Raw genomic sequence first — 24,496 nt, forward strand, 5'->3', positions numbered from 1 at the left:
ACCATATTTTTAGAGAGGGGAATTCAGCGGCAGATGCACTAGCAAGAATGGTTAGTGAGGGCTACCCGGATATGATCTACATGCACCGTTCCCAGGTTCCAAGGTTAGCTTAAGGATCTGTACTTTTAGATAACACAGGGAATGGTGCTCTTAGACGTCAATGATTGGGGGCTAATATTCGTCCCATCTCCTCAGTTTTTTGTAGAGTTTTTCTCGCTTAGTGGAGGGTTAATTTAATCCTCTTGTCCTGTTTATGTCACATGATAGTTGAGGCCTCCATCCTTTTTGTTGGGCCCACCCGAAAGGCTGTACATTTTGTTGATCGATGAATTCTCTTGGCCTTGTGCCTTCATTTAAAAAAAAAAAAAAGTTGAGTAACGTGACTTACTAAAATAGTTTTCCCAAGGTCTCGGGAATCTGGACTTCTCGAAGACTCCTACAGCTACCCGTAAGTTGGGTAACTTTTAATCCACTTGAAAGCGGAAGCGGATTGGCTAGTGTACCAACGTGAATGTATGTGGTCTATCCCCGCCGTCTATCCATTTTTCCATCTCATTTTAGCTGTTGAATCCAAAATTCAATCATACCCAGAGATCAAGTGGACCTTACCATAGGAAACAGTTGGAATAATGATTTCTACTGTTGACAACTTTTTAGGGCCCACGGTGATGTTTATTTCTCATCAATCCTCTTAATATGATCATAAGGACATGGATGAAGAGAAAAAAATAAATATAAGCTTGATCCAACACTTCTGTAGCCCGCTGAGAAATTTTCAAAGGTAGATGTTCAATTCACACTGTTTCCTGTGGTGTGGTCCACTTGAGGTTTTTATATACTTCAGTTTTATGCTCTAGCCCTAAAATTATCTTTTAAAATTGATGGATGGAGTTGATAAAATACATAAATCACGGTGGACCCCACAGAATTTAGTCAGTACGCTTATGGTATTGAGTTACTCAGTACGCAATCAGCTTCCAACCCGGTGTCAGACGCGGATTTCGCAGGAAGTTCCTGCTGGGAACTCAGGTGGGGCCCACTATGATGTTTGTGAGAAATCCACTCTGTTCCATCCGTTTTATGAGTTAATTTTAGGACATTAGGGCAAAAATGAACCGACCGAATGCTCAAGTGGGCTGAAAACGTGAGAATTGAATGCCCACAGTTGAAATATTTATGAGGCCACGGAAGTTTTGAATCATGTTTATTTTTGTGTTTAAGTTCATCCCAGTAGGAATGACTTTATGAACAGTATGGATGGCATGTAAACATTACTGTAAACTCCAGAGAGGTTTCAACGGTAGGAATTTTCCTAACTACCTTTTCCTTTATCATGACCGCATACTAAAATGATCTCACAAAATGGATGGACGGAATGGATTTCTCACAAACATCACGGTGGGCCCCACCTGTGTTCACAGCGTAGGAACACGGCGAAAGACCTTCGCAGGAAATCCGCAATCCCCGACGTCCCTACGAAATCGGATTGCGTACGTACTGAGTTATTCAGTACGCTTTAATCGTACTGAGCAAACTTGGTTAAGCCTACTGTAAATGTATATTGGTTATCCACGCCGCCCATCCGTTTTTCCAGATCATTTTAGTGGTTGGATCTAAAATATAATTATGCCCAAAACTCAAGTGGACCACACCACAAGAAACGGTGGGAATAATGACTTCCACTGTTGAAACGTTTCTAAGGGCCACAGCGACGTTTATTTGTCATCCAACCTGTTCGTGAGATCAAAAAGAAATGGATGAAGTGAAACGACAAATATCAGATTGATCCAAAGCTTCTGTGGGCCACAAGATATTTTCAACCATAGAATTTCAATTCACACTTTTTCCGGTGGTGAGGTCCACTTGAGATTTGGATATACTTCATTTTTGAGATCAAGCCTCAAATTATATGTTAAAATGAATGGACGGAGCAGATAAAATATGTAAATCACGGTGGACCCCACAGAGTTTACTCAGCACGCTTAGCGTACTGAGTTGCTCAGTATGGAATCTGCTTCCCGTCCCTACTGCGGACGCGGATTTCCTGCAGAAGACTTTCGCAGGACGTTCCTGCGCTGGGAACTCAGGTGGGGCCCACTGTGATGTTTGTGAGAAATCGCCTCCGTCTATCCATTCTGTAAGTTCATTTTAAGACGTGATGCCAAAAATGAACCGTTTCCAAAGCTCAAGTGAGCCGAAAACTCGATAATTGAGCGTCCACAGTTGAAATATTCGTGGACCATAAATGTTTTGAATCATGCTAATATTTGTGAATTCAGTTCATCCCAGTAGGAATGAAGTTATTAACGGTATGGATGTCATGTAAACATCACTGTCGAGCACAGGTAAGTTTCAACAGTAGGAATTTCCCTAACCATATTTTCCTTTAGTACGGCCCACTTTAGCTTTGGATACGGTTCATTTTTCTCATTATGTCCTGAAATTAACTCACAAAACGGCTGGAAGGTGAGGATTTCTTACAAACATTACAGTAGGCCCCACCTGGTTCCAGCGCAGGAACTTCCTACTAAAGGCTTTAGCAGGAAATCCGCGTCCCCCTACTGCTGTAGTTACGTGTCGTGCACGGACGCTCCTCGGGCTCCGGAGTTGGACTACCGGGTTCAAAGTAAATCCAAGCTACGTGGCCCCACAATGATGTATTTATTATATCTACACCGTTCATATATTTTTAGAGATCTTTTTAGAACATCATCTAAAAAATGAATCATATCCAAAGATCATATGGACCACACCATAGAAAACCATGGGATCAGTCCACCCACTATTGAAACATTTACAAGGCTCACTATGATTTATTTTTTAGATCCAACCTATTCATAAGTTAACATAGAGATATACAAAGTGAAAACAAAAATATAAGCTTGATCGGAAGCTTCTGTGGCCCCTAAGAAGTTTTGAATGGTGGATGTCACTGTCCCCACTGTTTTCTATGGTGGGGTCCACTTGAATTTAGATATATCTCATTATTTTTCTACTACCATAAAACTATCTCTCCAAATGGATGGACGGTATGGATACAACACATGCATCATGGTGGGGTCCATAAAGCTTGGTGACGTCAATTCTAGTGATGTATCTAATCCGCAGCTGTCATGTAGCTCGGGGTAAGGTACACTAGCCAATCTGCTTTCATCCTGGATGGAGGATTTCATCCTACCCCGACTCAACTATCACTCGGAAAGGTGGAAGGGGAGTAGCCAATTCGTTCCCGATTAGATATGGACGATTCGCTCAGGTTGAGTGGTGAGTCAGGATACTCAACTTGAAAGTAGCACTCCATGCCCGTGGCTGGTCCTTGCCCATGCATCAATGTGGGCCCCATGAGTTTGGTCCTTGCCTGTGTGCAAAAAAAGGTTCTGTACACATCACAACCACGACCCATATAACATGACCATAACGACCCATATAACATGACCACCACGACCTATGTAACATGACAATCATGACTCCCATGTTATAATGGTAACAATGGCACCCACGACCCATGACAACCATGACCTATATAATATGACAATCACGACTCATATAACATGAGAACCACGACCCATACAACATGACAACTACAACCCACCACCATGTATGTGTTTCATCCATGCCGCCCATCCTTCTTGTCATGTCATTTTAGGACTAGGGCTCAAATATCAGCTCGATCCAGTGCTCGTGTGGCCCACATAATAAAAAATAATGGTGATTGTTGAAAGTTTCTAGGCTCACTGTGATGTTTGTTAGAAATAAACATTGCCCAAGTTAGGACTTTTTGGGCCCACGCCGAGCTAGCCGACAAGGTGGATGGATCGGATCACCCATTGTGGGCCTTAAGCTATGATACCAATGGTTTGATATAAAAGAAATTGAACACATTGAAAACCACGATTCATACAACATGACAACCACGACCCATATAACATGGCAACTACGACCCATGCAAACCACGACCCAAATGGGCCGCAGTTGTATGGATCGTAGTTTTCATGTTATATGGGTCTCAGTTGTATGGATCGCAGTTGTCATGTTATATGGGTCGCAGTTATCCTGTTATATAGGTCGCGGTCGTGGTTGTCCTGTTGTTTAGGTCGTAGTTGTCCTGTTATGTGGTTCACAGTTGTATGGATCGTAGTTGTCCTGTTATATGGGTCGCAGTTATCCTGTTTTATGGGTCGCGGAGCAATTGACCTGTTATTTGGGTCGCGGTTATCCTGTTATATGGGTCGCGGTTATATGGAACGCAATTGTCATGTTATATGGGTTGCAGTTATCCTGTTATATGGGTCGTGGTTATCCAATTACCATTGTTTTCCTATGGTGTGGTCCACTTGAGATTTATATCTCTCTCATTTTTTGTATAAAACTCTAAAATAATCTGTAAAAATGGATGAACAGAATGGATGTAACACATACATCATAGTGGGCCCACGGAGCACCAACCACCAGCCACAGGGCTGTTAGCAGTGGGGAGTAGCCAATCCGTTTCCGTCCCGGATATATAGCTGCTGTATTGAAGTCAGCAAGTTATGTGTGTCTGATCATGAGGTATATGTTATATCTAAACCGTTCATCCATCTGGTGAGTTTGTTTTAAGGCTTGATATGAAAAATAAGACGGATCTAACATAAAACATGACAACCACGACCCACCCATATAACATGACAACAACGACCCATATAATATGACAATCACGACTCATATCACATGAGAATACGACCTATATAATATGATAACTACGTCCCATTTAACATGACAATCACGACCCATATAACATGATAATCACAACCCATGACAACTACGACCCTTACCACATAACAACCACGGCCTATATAACATGACAATCACGACCCATATAACATAACAACCACGACCCATATAACATGACAACTGCGACCCATGACAACCACGATCCATTTTTGGTAGTGTAAGTAGATCGAAGGCTACAGATTAAGGTTGTGATATACTCCAATTGATCTTTGGATATGCTTCAATTTTGGGCTCAACCCCTTAAATTAGATGAAAAAAATGGATGGATGGCGTGGATAGACCACATACATTTAAGGTGGGCCCAACCGAGTACTCAATTCGATTTTCTCTCTCGCGCACAACTTACACTGGGAAAGATAGAAAAATGGGCCAACCACACTCCTACCTCATGACAACCACGGCCATTTCTTCATGAAAACCACACCCCATATGACATGGCAACCACGACCCATACCTGGGTCGTGGTTGTAATGTGGTAAGGGTCGTGATTGTAATGTAGTAAGGGTCGTAGTTCTCATGTTATATGAGTCGTGGTTGCCATGGGTCCTAGTTTTCTCAGGTCGTGGTTGTTACATGTTCACTTCCTTTACTACCAAAGGAAAGGATAGCCATTGATACAATAGTCTGAGGCCAACAATGGGGAGATCCGTTCCATTCATCTTGTCGGCCAGCTCGGCATGGGCCCAAAAAGTCTTGACTTAGGTAGTGTCCACTTCTAATAAACAATACGGTGAGCCTGGAAAGTTTCAACAACGGATTCCATTATCACCATTATTGTCTAGTATGTGACCCACACGAGCTCTGGATCAGGCCGAAATTTAGAACCTGACCCTAAAATGACACGATAAAAAAGATGGATGGCATGAATTATACACATATATCAATATGGGCGTGGCGAGTTTAGTCCTTGCCCACACGCAACAAGGGTTCCGTACACATCATTCTACTAGCATTAAATATTACGTAACTTCTTAGTCCCTAGAAAACCGTGCAACTACTGAACCAAGCTCAGGGGCATTTTTGTCCAAAACAAACTCCAAAAGCCGTCATAAGACCTTTTAGAGAATATATGGAGTGTTGCAACGTTCGAGGTAATTGACCCAAACTTCGAGGCAAGTACGGTCAATTTCCCAAAAATATATACAATGGTTTATGTACAAAAATCAGCCATGGAGGCTCTCTCTCTCTCTCTAAGGTGAGAGCACACCACGTGATATCTCCCGCACCACAGTAAGCAATGTACAATCACAACTACAGCCTATACAGTCACATCAGTGTAACCCCTGTGAGGGTGCACTTTTTTTTTTTGCAACTTAAAAAATTCATCTATTCCTTTGCTACGTATAGTTGTCCATTGTTTAAGCCAGAAGACCTTAACACTGCAGCCCACCAGAATGCGTGCCAGATTGGCATGCCTGCTTGCTTGTCGATGAGCGGGGCTTGCATACGTGGGCTTAGTAAACCTTTAACATAGCATCTACCTGTTGCTAATCAAAACCAACAGATGCCAAAGACAAAAACCATCCGTGGTTTCTTGATGGTGGTTCCTCAGCTGTCAACGTAGATATACACTTACGTGACCAGGACAATGTTCAGATGCACTACATCGATCAAGCTTCTCCGAGACCCACCTCAAACCATGTATCTACTTAGTACTTCCTACTTTAGCACACCACTGGTGGAGAGAAGGCGTAAGGCCTGGTTGGAGTTCTTCAAAACTGAAGTTGATCTTGAGACCTGCGCTTTTCTCTTCTTCAAAAATTCTATGGAGTTGTGCAAACATTGTGCAGGTGGTATGTTCGTCAGGAGCACGGCTCCTCCACCAGAAAATTTTGACTTTTTCTTTTCTAGGGTGAGCTTATCATCGGCGATCTCATCTTCCGAGTCCAAGTGGAATGTTTGTTTCTCACGAGCTGCAAGAAGATTGACAACATCACTTGGAAGCATTCCTTCTGTTCTTTGTGCCTCCTGGTGCATTTCTGTTTAGCGCATCCAAGTCCTCGTCCCTTTCTGCTTGGAAGCTTGCACAGAGAGAGAGAGAGAGAGAGAGAGAGAGAGAGAGAGAGAGAGAGAGAGAGAGAGAGAGAGAGAGAGAGAGAGAGGGCGCACCTGATGAGTAGGTTAGACAACTTGGATAGCATACACAGAATATGGTTAGCTTTTTATTTTTTTTTCAAAAAGAACTTTTCCATTGATATGATGAAAAGTATCAATGGAAGGGATGCTCAGGCAAAAAATAGGCCCCGGGACCCCGGCTGAACAGAACATACACATTGGGGAAGGCCCACAAGAGAAGGCCCTCCTATCGTATCAAAGGAAAACTATAGACAGGCCTAGGAAATCCGCACCACTCCCAACCCGGTCTTATCAAGGACCAGCTCCCCACGGGATAGATAAGGGAGGTCGGAAACAGCGTGAAAAATTCTGTTTTGCTGGTTGGAACTACCCGAGCGGGCTAAGGTATCGGCTACCTTGTTGGCCTCACGCGGGATACGCTTGATAGAAATGTTGCGAGAGGACCGAATCGAGTCAAACTACCTTTTCCAATAGAATACGTTCCAAGGAGCCACACCGGGATTGGAGAACATATCAACCACGGCCTTCGAATCGCTCTCCACTTTGATGGTGATGAACCCTTTTTCTATACAAATGGTGAGACCGTCAACCACGGCTTTCACTTTCGCCAGAAAGTTGGAACCTAGATCGTACCCCTTCGAGAAACCAAACATGAATTCACCTTTGTCATCATGGCAAACTCCCTCACTGCCAGAAGGGCAAGTATTACCTCTGGACGACCCATCCACATTCAACTTCATACCACCCATGTTGGGTTTTAACCATTTCACATAAGACAGCGAAGGGAAAATCCTTTTGCCCTGCGGTAACCCAAGATCCGCAATGGCGTCTTTATCAGCCTGACTTTTACTCGGAGGGAGGGGAAAGGTCTTGGACAAGAGGGCAAGAATGAATGGCTTGAGAAGCGGTTGAGGGTCAAATATTGCACATTAGACCCCAGTTATTACTTGATTTTACGAACATGATACTGTTTAACGCCCTATTTCAATAATGTTTGTGCTGCAAGGTGAATTTAGGAGCCTGAACTGAAAAAGGGTACTAAAAGTATGGATTTAATGCTCAGAAGTCATGAAGGTAGGGGATGGACCCCAGGGGATGGAGATCGAATGATTTACACGGAAGAGATTAGAGAAAATCAAGAAATTGATGTTAAAGGAACCAAAAAATCGTCCAGAATGTAAGATCATAGGTTTCGCACCATCCATTCAGCTTGAAACTTTATATCTGGCTTGAGGACCATAAATTAACTGTATACGTCATATTTTATCCATTGAATCCTCGTGGAAGTGGCTCAAAGGACAGATTAGCCCATAAATCATCTATCTGAGGCCCACCTGATATCTGGATATGCTTCAAATTTTTTCTCAACCCCTTAAATAAGGTGGAAAAATGGATGGATGGAGCGGAGTTTTCACTAACATCTCCGTGGACCCCATGCTTGATGTGCTTGTACACATCGCATATAGCCTGGCCTTCCATCGCGCAAGAAGCTAGTGGGCAGGCACTGGTCATCTAGTTTTGGCTAGTGGGCCCCACTCATCGTCCAAATGGACGATCTGGACCGTTCATTGTGTTCAAGGGGTGGCCAAGACCTTGGCCATGGTAGCCTTTTTGCCCCATGCATGTGTACACACGTAGATAGACAAAAGACGCAGGATGAACGATGAGGTGATTTGATACAGTAAAACACACCAAAACTCGACTAAAAGAACTCCTTTATGACTTAAATCGCTCCAAGAATCCAATGAATGGGATAGATATCTTCGAAAATATCCCTGTGGGGCTCACTGAGCATCACAGTGCAAGTGCGTAAGAAATTCGCACGTCCGGATGTTATCCGACGTTTCCGGCCATTCGGTGATCATGGGAGTGATCGTATGGTCGATCTGGACCGTCCATATGAAGTCCAAGGTGGAGCTGACCATTGCCAAGGTGGCAGATACGTGGGACAGGCTATACAACCGTCCCAAAAGTCCACCAATGCAGGTCCGTGCATCTCTCTCTTGCGCATGCGGTTTGCTGCGTAAAGAGCCATCGGTTTTTGCTACGAAATTCTTCACAACAATGCCCATTCCATAGCCCTTGGCTCCCTATAAAAGGAAAGAAGAGAGAGTGCTTAGATTCATAAAATCTTGGACGTGGAGTGGAGCACGAAAGAGTGAGAGAGAGAGAGTCGTGGAAGGCCTCCTCAACATCTTCTCATCCTTCTCCCTTTTCCTCTTTTTCTTTGTTTATTTATTTCCTTTTAAGAGTTTGACTATGTCAGGCTAAACCTCTTAGCTAGGGCTAAGAGGTGAAGCTTGTAGCGTGATGGGGTGATTTCTAACGACTTTAATTCATGTTACTTGAACTCTCTTTGATTATAATTTGATTATATGGAATTAATATTCATAGTTTTTAATGGTTTATTGTGGCTAAATTACAATGGATCTGTATCTTTGGATATTTTTTATGCATGTATAGAAGTTATAGTCGTAGGAACCCCATTGTTCACCATCGTCTCACGGGCATGGTTGGATGATGGAATCCTCCCCTACGTTCATAATTCTCTCAGATTGATTGTGTATTGGTTAAATTCTGTTGTTTACTTTGTCTCATGGGTGTGGTTTTGTGATGGAATCATTTCTAATTCTCATACCTTTTATCTCTTGAAAACTGGATCAAAGGAAGTTCAGATTTGATTTTCATGGTTATATCCTTCGACTGGATGAAGATAGGACTCTAAATCCAGTTGTGTTTTTGAATCAAGCGTAGATCTCCCTGATTTCTACAAATGGATCCTTAAAAACCTTAGTTTCCCACCTTTGAATTTTATAAATTTTAGTTAATTAAATTCACAATTATTCCCTTAATTCTCCCTGATTTAGATTTCATCTTCGCCTAGTTCAAGTTCAAGTTATTTTCAGATTACGTATAAGGTATAGTCCCTGTGGATTCGACCTCGGTCTTACCGAGATTATTACTATATCGCAACCCTATACTTGGTGTAGTGAACAGAAGCATTACATTAGACCCCATACTTATGCGCGTTCCTGGCCTTCCAGATCTCCCAGAGGATTAAGGCCAGGATCAGACCTCTGAGGATGCCCAATGAGGAAGAGTCATTGGCCATGGCCCACCATTGGGAAGCTCTGCCCCCTATCGATTGGTTTGAGAAGAAAACAATGGAGAGAATGGACGAGAAATGGCTCCAAATGGATGAAGCTAGCTCACATTCGGAGAAGAGGTGCTCAAGGGATTCCTCTCTATGACTGATTAGCTTACAACAGACGTAGGATGAGGCCAAGTGGACGCCTTTCCGCTTCACATTGATGTATACTAGAACTGCGGTGTGTAAAATTTTCCATGAGAAAACTGTAATTTTTGGAGGAAGGTGGGAGTGCCACACCCAGTTGGACCAATTGTGTGGCTAACCTTGGGCTCGGATAAGATGCCATGCTGATTTAATGGAGAAAATCCCGGAGTTCTCTCTGGTCCAAAACTACCTGATCTTTGGACTGGTTAAGCAATAAGCCTTCAGCAATTATGTGAATGCGCACTGAATCTAGAAGCCAGGCTGGAAGAGGGCCGTTGTGAAGAAGGTCGTCAGGCCCAATTAAATCCTTGATCCTCAGGTCTTGTAATTGAGGGGGATTAATGCTTAGAATCAAATGGGTAGCTTAATTATCCCATTCCTGGGCTTTACACGATCTAAATGGTCAGCAAATCAAATAGCAAGTGTCCTACAGTAACTCATCTAATAATAGGGGTCTTCTCCTATATATATGTTGAGGGTCAAATATTGCATATCAGACCCCAGGTATTGCATGGTTTTAAGAACATGATACTGTTTAACGGCCTGTTTTAATCATGTTTATATTGTAAGGTGGATTTATAAGCGTGGACTGAAAAAGATGCTAAATGTATGGATTTAACGCTTAAAATTCACCATGGCAAGGGACAGACTCCAGGGGACCGATATCAAAGAAATTACACGACAGAGATCTGGGAAAATCAGGCCACTCACGTAAAACGGGCCTGAAATTCGTCCATAATGCAAGATCACAGGGTTCTCACCATCCTTTCGACTCGAAACTTCATATATGGCCTGAGGAACACAATTTAACCGTACACATCGAATTTCAGCTCCCGGATCCTTGTGGAAGTGAACTAACAGACAGATCAGCCCGTGAATCTTTAATTTGGGGCCCACCGGATATCAGGATATGCTTCAATTTTGGTCTCAACCCTTTGAACGATATGGGAAGGCAGATAGATGGTGTGGATTTATCATAACCATCATTTTGGGGCCACACGAATGCTGCACGAGCACTGCAGCAAGTGCACTGCACCAGAACAAGCGGTCAAACAACGTTTGAATGCACCAGCTGGTTTCCTAAATAGAGATGGAAGCTCTGTTTCCTTTCGCATACAGTCCATCCACTGCTCCATTAGCGGCCCACTTTCATCATCCGGATGAATGATCCAATCCGTCCATCATGTAGAGGGGATCGAAACAGTCAAATCTACATTGACCATGGGCAACCATACATACTCACGTGTCCGCTACAGAGGTCATAAGGAGATTGTTTTAAAACGTTCAAAGCAGATGCAGCTGATTTAATTCTTTGGGTCGCACCAATATCAGATCAAAAACTTGATTTCTCGGGCTAAGATTCCACGAGGTAGCTAATGGACGAAGTGGATTTCTTTGTCGACAGCAATATGGGGCCCACCGAGCATCGCAGCGTAGCTGCTTGCGTCGGTTACGCAGTCCGGACGACCGACATTGTGGGGCAGTAATGTGATCCATATCATGTTCGGATGCGTGATCCGGACCGTCCAAAAGTGTAGAAAGGAGGTCCTGACCCCAACCAAGAAGCCAGTTTCGAAAGATTTGGACAGTCAGCAGATCAAATTCAGACCAAACGTAGATGCTCTTGCATTTTTCTTTTTCGCTACGCTGAACAGAGATACGCAAGTCCTTGTTGCGAGAGGTCTTACACACAGACGCACTGACTCCACTGCATCATTCTCCACCGCCTCCAGCAACTTATAAAAGAAATAATGAGAAGAATCAATCGAGGTTGGCTTGGGCTGGACGTGAAGCACAAAACGAGGGAGAGAGAGTAGAGTTGGTTTTTTTCTTTTTCTTTTTATTTTTCTTTTGTTTATTTTATTTTTGTTTAAGGGATTTAGCCTAATCATGTTGCTAGGCTAAACCTCTTAGATAGGGCTAAGAGGTGAAGCTTGTAGCGTGATTAGGGTGTTAGTTTTACTTTGATTCATGGTTATTGAACTCTTATGGATTCTAGTTTGATTATTAAGGAATACTTTTAGTTTTTAATGGTTTATTGTGACTCAAATTACAGTAGATCTGCAATAGCTTTAAGTATGTTCTTTTCATTATGAGATTGTGAACTTAGGAGGCCCTGTTATTCACCATCGTCTCATGGGCATGGTTGGGTGATGGAACCCTTCCTAACTTTCACAATTCTCTCATGATTGGCTGTGAGATTGGTAAATTGCTGTTGTTTGCCATAGTCTCCTGGGCATGGTTAGGTGATGGAATCACTTCCAAATCTTCACCATTCTTATTTATTGATGATTAGATCCATGAAACGTTCAGAGATCTGACAAATCTCTTCTTACCAACTGGATAAGATAGGACTTTGATTCCAGTTGTGTCCCTGAATCAGTGCAAGGTAATTTCCCAATTGCTACAAGTGGATCCTTGGCAACCTAGTTTCCTACCTTTAAATTCTTTAAGTTTTAGATTAATATTTCACCATTATTTCTTAAATTCTATTCGATTTAGATTTCATCTTATTCTAGTTCTAGTTCTATTTAGTTTTAGATTACGTACAGGTTTTAGTCCCTTAGGATTCGACCTCGGTCTCACAGAGTGGAAGAAAAGTATAATAAACTATGAACAATATATATATATATATATATATATATATATATATATATATATATATATATATATATATAAGGTATACCACTGTAACTGGCGGGATCAGAAATAATGAGATTTGTGGACGCCATTCCATTTGGAAGTTTCAACGGGGGTACCACCCTCCCCACTTTCCCCTCTTGCACCCTCTGATGTGGCGTGAACTACTTTCATGGTAGCCCACATATCAAGCTTCGGTAAAGATGAAGGGGCTGGATCCTCTACACAGTTTGTAGAATAAGCTTACTATACAATTCTTCCTTCTTTTTTTTTTTAACCGCGAATATTCCATTGAAGAAAAGGATTTACAACCATTCAGGAGTGACCCTACAAAAAGTGAGGGGACCACTCCTATCATATAAGCCTAACTGCACAAACAGACCAAGGAGAGCCAGGGATGCCTAAAAACTGAAAAAAAGACCGACCAAACCATCAGATACCCCTTAAGTTCCTAAGGCCCGCCTGATCAAGGAGGAGAGCGCCTCGGACCTTCGTAGGAAGGTCGGACTTGGAGACAAAGAAATTATTTGGATTACCCTCACTGGCTAGTCTAGCTAGCGCATCAGCCACGGAGTTTCCTTCTCTGAAGATGTGACTGAAAGAAAGGTTGAGAGGACAACGAAACTCCTGAATTGCACCCATCTTGTACCAAATGTGCTAAGAAACTGAAGCGTACCTGTTCTTAGCTGCTTTAGCGATGGTCATCGAATCTGATTCGACGATGATGTTACGGAGGCCCAAGTTGGAGCAGATAGTGATGCCATCCAACATAGCTTGGGCTTCAGCCATAGTGTTTGAAGAGTGACTGTAGTTACGATGGAAGGCAAAAATTGATTACCAAGGTGGTCCCTACAGACCCCTCCACCACCACTCGGGCCTCGGTTCCCCCTAGAGGAATCGTTGACATTCAACTTGAGGAAGCCCCTGGGAGGTTTAAGCCAAGTAACTACGGAGTGGTGTCTAGGAAGATGAGGCTTAACCTTTGGAATATTGAGGAGCTGGAGCATGATGGAATTTGCAAGAGAATTCCTGTCCTCACTCGGGATAAAGAAAGCTATTTCATTCAACCAATGAGCAACTTTGGAGATAATCTGGGGGCAGACATCACACGACCTTCAAATTGGGCCTGATTTCTACTTAGCCAAATTAATTTCCTAGCTGATCACGTAAGGAACAAGACCAATGAGGCGAGTCACTCTGGTTTTCCTGCTAGCTTTGGAAAACTAGAGATTAAAGCGCAGCAGTATGTACTGATTCGGGAGGTAGTTGACACCAAAAATTTTACTGAAGTGGTTCCACACCGAGACAAGAATCGTACCTTGGCTGAAAAGATGGTCCCGGTCCTCCTCCCCACTGAGAACAGGAACAGGGCTAGGTGCAATCTTCTCAGAGACAGAAGTAGTATGCTGATCTGAAACCATCCGACGAAGCTGAAGCTGACGAGAGAAATGCTGAAGTTGAGCGGCATTAGAGCTCCGAGCCAGGAGTTGCTGCCTAAGCGGTTGGACATGCTAATGATCAAGAGGGAGAAACGACGGCAGAGGTTAACTGGAGTCCTGGGCAGGGGCTGGAGCCTACAAGCCAGACAGAGCCATGCTACAACAGTCGCAGCAGGAGGCCGTTGAAATTCCAAGATTCTGGAGGGATTTGTCCATAGGGACAACATTTTTAAAGATCTTCCAGACAAAAATGCTCATCTTAGGAGGGAGATCCTTATTCCAAATCCATTTTGGCCAACGGAGAAGAGGAAGGTGGGGCCTGACTTCATTCCACGCCGACTTAACTGAGAACTTACCCAAAGCCGAGAGGTCCCAAATCATTCGGTCTTTTCTGTTGGAAAACATAGGAGGAGATGCAGTGATTGAACGCATCACTTGGGGGGAGATAAGGGGACAGATTTCTAGCAGCTGGGAGGTGGAAGAAATCCTTAACAGTGCCATCTTTCAGATGCTGAGGGATGGGTCTGACAGTTGCGCCTGCTAATAGACCACAACCCGACCAATTTTGGTACCACAAATTGATATTTCCTTCCCCGATCAGCCATTTGCAGTGGCTGATAGTAAACTGCAGCACTTTGAAAATTTCCTTCCATGTAGAAGAGAAGACCTGGCTAATCACACCATTTGAGCCAATTGTCTTCAGGAAGTACCTGGCCAAGATGAACTTAGCCCATAGAAACTTGCCCTGAAGAAGATGCCAACCCATCTCGATTTTGAACGCCCGAGAGATGTCCTCGAAAGATCTGATGCCCAACCCTCCTTCGAGAACAGGGGAGCACACCGACTGCCAATGAACCCAATGCCTCCTGTTGCCTTTGTCAGAGGATCCCCAAAAGAAGTTAGCAATCGCCTTGTTGATAGAATTGGACACTGATTTTGGTATGCTGATAACTGCAAGCATATGGATGGGAATGCTAACTAGGACGTGCTTGATTAACACCAGTTTTGCTGCTTGATTCAGAAGCATAGCTTTCAACTCGTCAATTCTACAGGCGATCTTTTGGACAAGATGTTGAAGTTGCGGAGCTGAAATTCTCCCTTTGGATAGCGGCACTCCAAGATACATAGTGGGAAGGAAGGTCTGCTTGAAACCCGTAATGTTGCTGAGCTTCTGGACTTCGGATCTGGAGCATTTTTTCGGGACGATGAAATATGTCTTCGAGGAATTCACCTTTTGACCAGATGCATTTTCGTATTGAGTGATGAATCTGAGCAACATGCGCACATTGGATAACTTGCCATTAAGAAATAATATAGCATCGTCAGCATAGAAAAGGTGGGTGATAATGGGGCATTGTTGGGGAAGCTTGAAAGGTTGGCAGCAACCTGATGAGAAGAGCTTAGATAAACCCCTGCTGAACACTTCCGCCGCAAGGATGAAGATGAAAGGTTGGCAGCAACCCGCTTACTATACAATTCTTGTGTGCGGGGCACACCAAGATGTTTAAATGCATCCAAACCGTCCTGAAGGGTTGCCCCACCAGGAATCAGGCTCATCCAATCCATCATGTGAGCCACAATGCGGATCAGCGGTTTTTGGGTGGTGGTTGTTCTATATATATATATAGTGTGGTCCACCATGTTATTTTTGTGATCCAACTTGCTCATCAACTACTCCCCAACATGATGATAATACTTCCCAAAGATCAAGCCTATACAATCAGGTCTTCCACCTCCATAAAAGCTAATAGACAAACACCCAAAAATCTCTAAATACACCTGGTGACCCACTGTTGGAATGGAATGATTTTGGACATCCTTGATCTGTTTTGTGCGATAGATACACTGTCATGGGCTCCACCCTACACGTTTGTAGAATAAGCGTTGTAGATGATCCGACCTCAAAAATGAAATTGACATGCTCCAATGCCAAATGGTTGTACCATGAAAATGTGTATATTTACAAATCCCACGTTATCAAGTGTGAGACCTGACCCGAGTTCGCATGTGTGCATGTGTGTGTGTGTGAGTATGCATCTCATGTATTTTGGTCCCGCGGTCTTACCAGTCAAATTTCGGCGACCCGCGACTTTCGGATAGTGATTGCGGTCACCCTTGAGTTTGGTCACGTAGACCCGACTCGGATTGACCCAAGACCTATGCCATTGCGACCGCATCGTCGCCGCGGTTCTAGCGCCGCATCTCATGCATAAATCCGGCGTGTCCATCGAAAGTTATGGGCCGCGCATTATTTGGACCGTTGATTGCATTTTTGGTGGGACCCACCTGGTTGCACATTTCCCCATGTGCACTATTCCCCATGTAAGCCACCTTTAGCCTAGCAATGATGGCTTCTTTTCTCAAGAAAACCATGATGAGATTGGCTTCTCTAGGCAATGATGAGCCACCCTATCCCATGAGCAATGATTATTTTCTCTTTTCAAAACTCATCTTTTTCTAGGAAAGCAATCATTTCAACCTTAGAAACTCTCTCATCTCCCTCTCTCTTTCTTCATTTCTCTCTTCTCCTCTTTGCAAATGTCCTCCATTGCTGAATTTTTCCAGCCCTCTTTCCTCTTCTTTCCCCCTAGATCTAACCATTAAAGATCCATCATCACCATTGAACCCCCTTCCTTGAAGCTTAAGGAACATGGTGGTTGAAGAATCTTGAAGATCCAACAAGTGGGTGAGCATGTAGGATAGATTGCATGATTCTTATTTTCATAGATCTTTTGTTGCTTCATATGGAGAGTGTAAGACTCACCACATCAATGGTGAAGGTCCACCACTCCTTAGATAAGTTTTTTTTTAGCCATCACTTGCATGCATGTGATCTTGATGGGGCCATTCTCCATGGACCCCATCTTGATGAGATTTCTTTTATTCATCTCTTCTCCACTTTCTATAGTTTGGATGTAACGATTATGTGGCCCACCTGATGTGCCATGCAACCAGAATTTTTAAATTTTGGGACATCCAGGCCCAAGTTGTTGGACACCCAGGCCCAACTGTGCTGCCTAGTTTTGCTGCTTGATTTGGAAAGCCTTTGGGCCTGATTTTATGGATTTTCTTGGGGAGGTGCTGGGCTTGGGAGTTGTGTGACACATCAGGGTGGACCCCACCTTGTGGAATCTATGATTTATTTCCCATTTATTAAATTTTTGGGCTGATCTAGATAGCAACATGTTGCTGTCCAGATTGCTGGAATTTTTTTTATGTTGTAATGTATGTGTTGTAGGCCTTATTTGTGGTCTCCTTTTTTCCTGATTTCTTAGACTTCTCTTTGAGGTATGGACCCTACCTAAAAGTATGCTAAACCTCAGCTTCAAATGTCCCTATTTGATCACCCAAAAGGGTGAGCCAAGGAGGGTGGACGGTCCAGATTTTTCTGAACTGTCCAGCTACACTGTTTGCTGGAAACTCATAAATATCAGCCTGATTTTGAAATGGTGGGCCACCTTTGTGGACCCCACCTTACTGTATACTTGTATAGGAAGGTTAGCCTTACATTTTTCCAAATTTACATAGACCTGGGCCCACTCAAATGGGGTGCTAAAGTCAGGGACAGCAGCATTGCTGCAGCAGGAAAATAAAAATATGGACCTTGCTGTCCATAAATTGCATGAGTTAAATAAAATATTTTTACTATCCCAAAAATCCTACATTTTTGTAGGGAGGTGTCCCACCCATGGTAGGACCTATCCACACAATTTCAGGGTGAAGGAATCCTATTTGGACATCCAAAAGGGTAGGCCAACATACTGGACTGCCAGAAATTTCTGCTGTGCAGTCCAGCAGCATAGTCCCATAAAAATAATATTAAAAAAATAATTTCTAAGAAGGTGGGCCATATTTCTGGATTCCAACTTGTTTTAGGCTTGATGAGGGACCTTGGGTCCAAATTTCAGGAATTTTGGAGGCCCAGAACCCACCCATTGGATGGCCCAAATTCAGGACAGTTATATTCCAGCAATATTTCACCCTGGATAGATTGTATTCTTTAAATTAATTTAAATACTTTTGAGTATCCTAAAATCATGAAAATTTACAGGGAGGTGGTCCACCCATGGTGGGACTCACCTACAAATTTTTGGGGCTAATGGAGCCCTGTACACACCGTGGCAAGTGCTGGAATGGCTCACCACGTTCAGGTGTCCCGATTCACCAGATTTTCTTGATGGTCTGTTTTATTTAAATTAATTAAAATACTTCTGACCGTCCAAAAATTACAAAATTTTGAGGGTTCGTGGGCCACCTATGGGAGGACTATCTTGTAAATTTTCATGGCCATAGGGCCCCTGTACTGACCGTGGTGTGGCCTACAAACTTGGGTCAGTTTTTGGGCCAAATACTCAGGCCCATAGGACTACCCACCACGGGACGCCCCTACCTTGGGCTGTTGCTGGGCCTGTATTCCAGCAGCATGACCCACTTCTAATATGTGTTGTGCATTCCCCTCTCATCCGGTGGGACCCACTATGATATGTGTGGGTCACCATGGGCTAATAACCCATCTGAATTACATAAATTTCTGGATTCCAGCAGGCCCAAGAAGTGGGTGGGCTAAAATTCCAGTAAGGGGCCCAAATTTACTCCATAGTTGATTGTTTTGGAGCTGTTGTGGCCCACCAGATTTAAGGGAGTATTGCACACACTCCTTGCCTTATTTCCTTAGACATTTTTGGGCATAATTAGTTCCTCTTAAGGCCCACCTTTGTGGTGATGTTAGGGGTTAGCCTTAACCAGATTTTTGGTAGTTTATAGGCCCAATGGGCTGGAAACCTATTTTTTGAGCCCAAGATCGTGTAGGGCCTGACCTTATTGTTTCACGGGCCCAACGGGCCGTCTACAGGCTGACCGTGTGTATTTATTAGCCATGATGCCCTCATGAAATGCTTAATTATGGGCTGACTTGTGGGGCCCACATAAATGTATAGTGTGGAGGGCCTTGCTAAGTCTTTGGGTTGATGTGGCAAGGCCCACACTGTCAGTATAGGCCTTGCCTATGTGTATTCTTGGGTTTATGGGCTGCCCTCAAGCCCACCATAATGTATGAATTGGATGACTTTTGTTTTGGGCCATTTCTTTAGGGCCCATTATGTGATATAGTATATGCATGTTTGTGTTAGCAAGTAGGCCTTGTGGACTCAGTTCTTTTAGATAGGCCCATTGATCTTGAGCCTATACTCTCCTATCTATTGTGATGGGCTTAGGGGCAATGATACACAAGAAGTCGGGCCCTTGGCTGCTCATTAAACTGACCCTATACTTAGGCCAAAAGTGAGGCCCAACTCACTTGTGTTAAATGTGAAACTTGCCCAAGTAAATGAATTACTGGGCTGCCCATGAAGCCCACCACAATATGTGGAATTATAACCTTTGTGGTTGGGCCCAAACCTTACTTGAGGGCCCACTATATGGCTTATGAGTTGGGCTTGGTGTATGGCCTACTAGTCCACACATTGCTTAGGCCTTAGATCTTTCATTATATGGGTAGTGGTGAGCTACCTCTTGGAAACCAGTTGAGGTTGGATGTCCTCCTGGGTGATCCTAAGGTAAGCTCATAGGTTTCTCTATGGGTGGTTAAAGGCCCACCATAGACCTTAGGCTATTTATTTAAGGCTCAATGTGCATGTATGTGGAACCTACCTTAATGCATGTTTGGTCCAGGCCGTCTAAGCCTTGGATCGCCCGATTGTGGAAGCACTCTCTGCCTTGGGTTGCTGCTGGACTCACAATCCAGTAACAAGCCCACTTGATCTTTTCATGATATATACACATTCTCCATCTGGTGGGGTCCCCCAGTGAGTATAGTTGGCCTTCATGAGATTATTTCCACATACTCAACTAATTTCTGGACCTTAGCAGGCCCAGGAAGTCAAATGGGCCAAAAGTTTATTAAAGGGCCTTCGATGTACAATTTTATGGTTACAACTTTATTTGGCTGTGGGGCTCACCATATTGAGAACTTGTGTACGCGTTACATGCTTATGCTTTCTTATAATCCTTGAGCTTAATCAATGCATTCTTTTGGGTCACTTTTAGTGATCTTATGAGGACCACCATCTTAAGATCAGAATTTTGGGACATCCAGTGAGCCCAGATTGGGCAGGGACATCCCAGCTTGGCCCAACCATACTTTGGGCCGACTTCCACCATTTTGATGGACTTGTGGGCTGAGGTAAGGATAGTATTGGGCCCTCGGTTGCCTACTTAAATTGCTAATTATTGGGCTGATGTAGTGGGGCCCATTTCATCCAAACTTAAACCTATTTTTGGGCCGTATATTGTGTACGCGGGCTGCCCACCAAGTCCAACTTAATGCATAGATTCTGTGGCCATTGGGAATTGGGCCTTGGGCCTTAATTCCCCTCTTAGAGCCATGTTGTTAAAAGTGGTATTATATCTTTTTATGGCCTATTATGAGGAATATATGTATGTGGTTACTTTTATTTCTATCTTAAATGTAGGCCTTGGGCCTTTTATCCATATAGTTCATTGTTGATATGCCTTTTTGGGGAATGGTGGTTAAATGTCCCCATATGGACCCCTCTAGGTCCGGTTGTATTTAAGAGTGATTGGATACTTATCTTAGACAGTTGCTAGGCTCATTTCTATATTACTTAGACCCGTAGTTATATGCTTAATCTCGTGGGCTACCCCAGGTAAATGGGCCCCCACTAGAGATGGGATTCCTTATGGATATTGTCTAAGTACCTAGTCTTGGTTCCTTCTTGGATAGGAAGAATGTAATTTACTTTGTATATCGCCGCATGATTCGCCTAGACCCATGTGCATCATTGTATGCTTGGATGACACTGTGTGTGTGGTTATGATTGTGCCATTGAGCATTGCATGCTGTCTTCCCGAGGGACGTAATATTCCCTCTTGAGCATGTTGGATGCTTGGAATTGATGCATAGTTAATTGTGTGATTCATGCATCTGACATTGCATAATATATGAGCATTATCACCTTTACTTCATCAGGGTTGTAGCCTCCACAGATACATCGTGGATGGCCATGTTTGGACACCGGAAATGTTACTTGAGCATACCGAGTGCATAGGATGCCCATGGGTGAAATTTCCAAAACTTTCATGGTACCAAGGATCTGCTCCAACGCCGTGACCGGGTGGAATATATGAGCACACGAGGGCCTTATACCATTAGGCCGCGACTCCCACTGTCGTGTAGTCGGTTGGATAGGGGTGTGGCCTTACCTGCCTGGTGTGAGGAGGCATTGCTAGACCGAGTCTGACCAGCTCTTAAATGGGTCTGCTACCTTCAGGCCTTGTTGGTGATTGGTTGTCCACAGGTGGGTAGTGAGGTCTCTTACGCTCGTTTGACTGTGCGGGGTCTGTAGAGCGGCAGTCATCCAGCAGTGTAATGGACTCCGGTGATTTCCTTATGATTGGAAATATACTTGACATACGGTTTGGTTATGAGCACTGGCATTACTTGCATCGTATTAGTATTGGTTATGTAAGCCCCTTCATGCATTGCCTTGGTATGGCGTCCAGTACTCATTGCATCATATTCATGATAAGCCTTGGTAAGGCTAGTGATATTCTCATTGAGCATGTCTCCTTCCTGTATCTCCTATTATTCTTCTGTGCACTATTATCACACACTTACACCACCCTCTAAGCTTCTATAAGCTTATGCACGATTGATGCGTGCAGGAGATCCTAGGCAGGTGTCGCAGTGGAAGAGTTTGGATTAGAGCTGAGCTTGAGGACCCAGTATTGCATCCTTCATTTCTTTCTTCTATTCTCTTATGTATGTCCTTTTGAACCTTATGTAAACTTGTAAAAGTTCAAATTCATAGTGGATTTTGTGATATGTGCCTTTTTTATTCTCAGATTTACTTGTTATGATCTTGGGTATGCTCGTATTGGAAATGGTTATATTGTTATGAAAATCCTCCTTGTAGGGTCCCAGGATCGGAACCTGCTTCAGGAGTCGAGAATGGGGTACTACGGAGGCTGTTGCGGCCAGAACCGGCCATCGGGTTCCTTGTGAATCCGGTTACCGAGTCTGGGGCGTGACATCAAGATTGTGCATTGTGCATGGAATGCCTGCGACAAGCACATGTTTTTTTATTTTTTATTTTTTATTTTAAACAAACGATTTCATTGCTAGGGGGAAATTACAAGCCTATTTCAGGCAGATGAACTGCCTATCATGTGCTATACAATTTAGAGTGGGAGACCTTTCTAATGTAACCAAGACCTGTTTTGTTCAATAAAACCTGACCCTTGATTAAACGAGGGAGGGAAGCGAGACTATGGAAAAAGGAGTTAATCTGTTCCGAGCTGCCAATCTTAGCCAAACTGTCAACTGGGCTGTTAGCTTCCCTAAAAACGTAGAGAATCCGGAAGTTCCCCTGAGAGCAGGGACGTCTTATCTTTGTCAACCAGTAAGACCATTTCCAGGAAGGCGAGGAAACTTTGGTTAGGCTGGACACCGCCCGACTAGAATCTGATTCGATGATAATGTTAGATATCCTGAGAGCCAAATAGAATTGAATGCCATCGTGCACCACACACATTTCAGCCGTATTGTTGGAGGCAGAGTTGTAGCCGCATGTGAAGGTGAAAATAGGGTCGCCATGGTGATCCCGGCAGATCCCACCACCACCCGCAGGATTAGGATTATCCAAAGCTGAGCCATCAATGTTCAGCTTGAAGAAACCAACTCGAGGCTTGATCCATTTAATAATGGGGGGGGGGGGGGGGGGGACTGGCAGATGGGAGGAAGGGCCAGCGTGGGAAGTAGAAGCAGGAGACGCCTGGTGCCGAAGGAGGAAAATTTTGTCCAGATAGGGAAAAATAGATTGCAGCCACCATTGAACCGTTTGGAAGATAGCTGAAGCAGAACACGGGCAATTGTCAAATCTGGCATCGTTCCTAGCTTCCAAATCTCCCACAATATGAAAATCGGGGCCATACGGATGATCAGATTCCTTTTTCTTGGGGGGAAGGGGTCTCTGCCACCAGTGCAGTCTATTTGAGATGGAGAGATGAGTGAAAAGTTGTATCCCAAGGAAAGCAGCAGTCCGATGCCACACCGAGTCTACAAGGGAGCTCTGAAGGAAAAGGTGTGATGGCGATTCAGTCTGGGGGCCTGGAGTGGATTCAACAGTGCAGCAATTGCACGCAGACGCAAGGTGTATACCCTTTTGCTGCACCAAAGCATCAATAGGAAGGGCATCGTGAAGCACTCGCCAAAGGAAAACAGAGATTTTGGGGGGGATTTTTGGATTCCAAATCCTATTGGACCAGGGGAGGACCTGACTACGAAACCAAGAGATGTTCCAAGCCGATTTAACTGAGAAAAGCCCCGACGGTTCCAGAGGCCAAATGAGAGAATCATCGGCATCTGAGGTGCAGAAACCGCCACTGATGATGTGAGTCTTGAGCCAAGTAGGGAGCAAGACGGTAGCATCCTGCCTAATGCCCTCCCCGTCCAAAAAGTCGGACACTTTCATTTGTCTCAAGGAGTCGGAGATGTGAAGAGAAGGAATAGAATCAAGTGGACCTAGCCCGGTCCAATTGACACTCCAATGTTGTAGCCCCCCCACCCCAGAATCCATAAAGCAAATTTATCAATGACTGGGAAAAGGCTCATCATTCTATTCCAGATAGGAGAGGACAGAGCATGCTGACTGCCTGACCTGGGAAGAGAGGAGATCGAGTACTTGGTTCTGATGAATTGCCCCCATAAACTACTGCTATCCTTCTGCTTGATCAACCAAGCCATCTTTAAATGAAGACCCGCCATCACATCGCAAGTTTGCATTTGGGTCTGCCCAAATCTCTGATGTAAATTCTTCCTATCAATCAATTTTATTTTTCTTCAAGGAGAAATGATCATTCACATGGGCCTGTCACATGAATAAGCCTCTAACCATGGATCCAACCAATGTCCCGCGCGTGTGCCAGCTCAGCTACCGTGTCCACGTGTGGAGGTTTATGTCGCACCCACATGTAACTACTGGTCCGGTCGGGCATGAACGCATGGCCTTCGGGGAGTTTTCGCTAGTCAATTAACACCTATACAGGGAGACCTCATTTCTCCAAGCCTATTCATCATAGCAACTGAGGTGTTCAGTAGGGGATTTAAGAGGATGATGGACCGGGATTCTGCCAGCCTTATCAACTCAAGCATGGGTGCAAAATGGTATCCCACTTGATGTTCACAGATGACATAATCCTCTTCATTAACGGTTGTTCCTCAAACCTTTGGCGGATCAGCATTTTCCTGTCAAGG

At 43.9% G+C, this 24,496-nt stretch overlaps 1 protein-coding gene across 1 annotated transcript; it reads right to left on the minus strand.

Annotated features, from left to right (window-relative positions):
- Positions 1-6,260: 6,260 nt before the first annotated feature.
- Positions 6,261-6,750, minus strand: LOC131232282 (uncharacterized). Its single transcript, XM_058228524.1, has 2 exons — positions 6,447-6,750; positions 6,261-6,325 (listed from the first exon to the last, which is right to left on the minus strand). Exons 1-2 carry the CDS (start codon positions 6,748-6,750, stop codon positions 6,261-6,263), a joined length of 369 nt encoding a protein of 122 aa, XP_058084507.1.
- Between the last annotated feature and the right edge of the window lie 17,746 nt (positions 6,751-24,496).

The sequence above is a fragment of the Magnolia sinica genome, chromosome 18 (genome assembly GCF_029962835.1).
Source record: "Magnolia sinica isolate HGM2019 chromosome 18, MsV1, whole genome shotgun sequence".
Taxonomy (NCBI): domain Eukaryota; kingdom Viridiplantae; phylum Streptophyta; class Magnoliopsida; order Magnoliales; family Magnoliaceae; genus Magnolia; species Magnolia sinica.